At 36.6% G+C, this 3171-nt stretch overlaps 1 protein-coding gene across 1 annotated transcript; it reads right to left on the reverse strand.

The window, feature by feature from the left end:
* Positions 1-2011: 2011 nt before the first annotated feature.
* LOC143390797 (olfactory receptor 13C8) lies at positions 2012-2965 on the reverse strand. The gene has a single exon (XM_076843225.1). The coding sequence runs from the start codon at positions 2960-2962 to the stop codon at positions 2012-2014; it is 951 nt and encodes a 316-aa protein (XP_076699340.1). The 5' UTR covers positions 2963-2965.
* Positions 2966-3171: the final 206 nt, after the last annotated feature.

Consider the following 3171-nt stretch of genomic DNA (forward strand, 5'->3'; position numbering starts at 1 on the left):
TTCACTGAATTGCTTAGTGCCTTGCTTTTGCTGAGGCTGGCTTTGAAGTCATGATGCTCCTGCCTTAGTCTCCTGAGAGACTTGCTATATCTCTCAAGCAGATCATTTTATATATTATTGCTTTTAAAGACACCGTAAGAGAACATAAAACTGTGGCAGGACTCTTACTTTACTACATGTAAAAGCAAGGGATAGTAGGCTCTGAGGAGACAGCATTGGTAGCCTGCTGGGTGTGGGGAATGGAGAAAAATAAATAGAACTAAAAGTAATATTGGAGGCACCTAATTGCCATGGTGAAGAACCAAAGCTGGGGTGATGCTGACAGGAACAGGAAGCAAGTGACTGAGGGGTGCAACTCCTGTATCTTCATTCAACATTCTGTTCTCCTTCTAATGTTCTTCTGGTGAAGTCTAATGGAAGCTGGATATCAAGGGAGAAATGGGGTTTTCAGTGGCTGATCCTAAATTACAAAGTAGAAGATAGAAAAGTCTATTTGAAGCTCAGAGACAATAGTTTAATGGCATCAAAATTGTTCCCTAAAAAGTAAGGATGAAAATCTTGTGCCAGTTCAAAGACTAGGACCTAATAAATTATACCCAACACTAAAAGTTATAAAATAATGAATTGGGAGTGTGCATTTAAGTTTTTCCAGACACTATTAAGTGATGTTCATAGATTACCTTGTTTAATATTATGATATAACAATTATTATCTATTAGCAAGGTAAGAAGGTGTTATGATAGGCTAACTGTTACAACTTAGAAGAATCCATTGTCTTTCAATTTATATTAATGTCCTATATTCAATTACCTCAGACTCTTAAAAGAGCTGGGAAAAGTGATGTTTTTCTCTGTTGACCACATCAGACTCAATTTTATGAGTTTAAGTGGGGCTTCCTCTGTAAACATGAGGGCTGGTCCACCTGGCTGCACTCTTGAGTAAATAATCTCAGGTTTGGGCCATCTCTGTCTATCCCCCAATGCTCCAAACCCTTTAGCTCCTCAGTCCTTCAAACAATTCGACCTAATCATTCATGCCACTTATTTTTGTATTGCGATATTTGTCAGTTGGGTTCTGTGTAGTTCTACTGCTTAGAAGCTGTGTGATCCAGTGAAGAGCAGAAAAGAAATCCTTCTTCCAACCTGAACTCTTCTCAAAAATCCAGCAGGAATACTTTGCCACTATGTCATCTGTATTTTATTAATTTAAATCTTAGGATTCATTATTAGGGAATTTATTCATCTATTGTGGTCTCATTATATACCAAAGCCCAGAAAAGTTATGGTAGATGGTAAGCATATAGGTATAATTCCTGTGTGTTATAACAAAGAAAACAAAAGGTAATATGTTGGCTATTAATAAATGCTAGTGACAAAATGCCAAGAGTATTTATTCAGAATATTTCATATTTTCTTCTTGAATAACATTTGCAACCTCAGCTGTGACAGACACACATTTCTGGTTTTATACATCAGGTAGTTCACTTATTTATTTAAAAATATTTATTGAGCATTTATTATGTTCCAGGCTTTGTTACAGGTCCTTGGGATGCTGGAGGTTAATAAATACTATCCTCAGGATGCTTATATTTGTGGTTAACAAATAATAATAAGTGAACACATTAAAAATGATTGCATAATATATATGTGCCATTTAATATTTACTTTGCTTACTAATAAAGTGCCTATTATAGGTTACAGAGTGCTTTTTAGGATATCTTTGGTTTTTATTATTTTCTCAATGTTGAAGAGTGATTTCTTTTTGCTGAGTATTCCTAAGAGATTTTCAACAATTTGCATTTCTGTAGTAATTATGTTTAAACAAGGAGCATGACTCATTTCTATAGTTAGTACGAAAAATTGTATAACAGCTATTGAAACATTGCTATCACATGGTTTTGAATGATACATGGTGAATTTGTTTTCATGTGGTAATTTTCTGTTTCTGAATTTTGAGTCTGTAGCTACTTTGAATACTAAGTCATATAGTAAAAATTAGTATTCATATTTCATCAGAAATTTTTCCTACTCAGCATATTCTTAACAGCAGCCTTTACATCCTTGTTCCTCAGACTATAGATGAGAGGATTGAGCATAGGGGTCATTACTCCATAGAAGAGGGAGATGAGAGCCTCAATGATGTCTTGATTATCTGTACCAGTGGAAGTTTTAGCCTTGGGCTTTGCATACATGAAGAAGATGGTTCCATAGAATATAATAACCACTGTCAGGTGGGCTGAGCAGGTAGAGAAGGCCTTACGTTTTCCTTCAGTGGACGGGATCCTCAGAATGGTAGCAACAATAAAAATGTAAGAGATCAAAATAACTAACAGTGGAATAACTAGGGCAACCAGATTTGACCCTGCCATGCTGATCACATTGATTGAAATATCAGCACAGGCCAGTTTCAATACAGCCAGAATTTCACAGACAAAATGATGAATGACATTATTAGTACAAAATGGTAATTGTATTGCTAGAGATGTCTGTATCATGGAATCAACAAGTCCGGTGACCCATGATCCAGCTGCCATGGGCACATAGACACCTTTGGTCATGATGGCAGAGTACCTTAGTGGATAGCAGATGGCCACATAGCGGTCAAGTGCCATCATGCCTAGAAGCACACATTCTGTGGCTCCCATGGCAAAGGAGAGGAACATTTGCACCATGCACCCAGGGAAGGAAACTTTTTTCCTTAATGTCAGAAAGCTGTCAAGAATTAGAGGGACAGAAGAACTTGTGTAGCAAATGTCCAGGAAGGAAAGATTACAGAGGAAGAAATACATGGGGGTGTGTAGGTGAAAATCATAGATGATCACTGAGATGAGGACTCCATTTCCAAGCAGGATTATTATGTACATCCACAAAACTAGCACAAAGAAAACTGTCTGGAGTTTTGGGTGGGCGGAAAGCCCCACCAAGACAAATTCTGTCAACACAGAATCATTGATTCTTTCCATGTTACACACTTTCTTCAACAGAACTCTGTGGATGATAGAACAGAAATCTGTTAATACAATATCTTCAAGAGCTGTTTTTTTTTGAATCATAGTCTGGGTTACTGAAATTTTGTATTTTGGTGCAATAGTGTAACTTTGAGAATTTTTTTTTTTTTTACTATAAATATGGCTCACTACATTGAGGATCCCAACCTGACTTTCTCAGACTT

The sequence above is a fragment of the Callospermophilus lateralis genome, chromosome 2 (assembly GCF_048772815.1).
Source record: "Callospermophilus lateralis isolate mCalLat2 chromosome 2, mCalLat2.hap1, whole genome shotgun sequence".
NCBI classification, from domain to species: Eukaryota; Metazoa; Chordata; class Mammalia; order Rodentia; family Sciuridae; genus Callospermophilus; species Callospermophilus lateralis.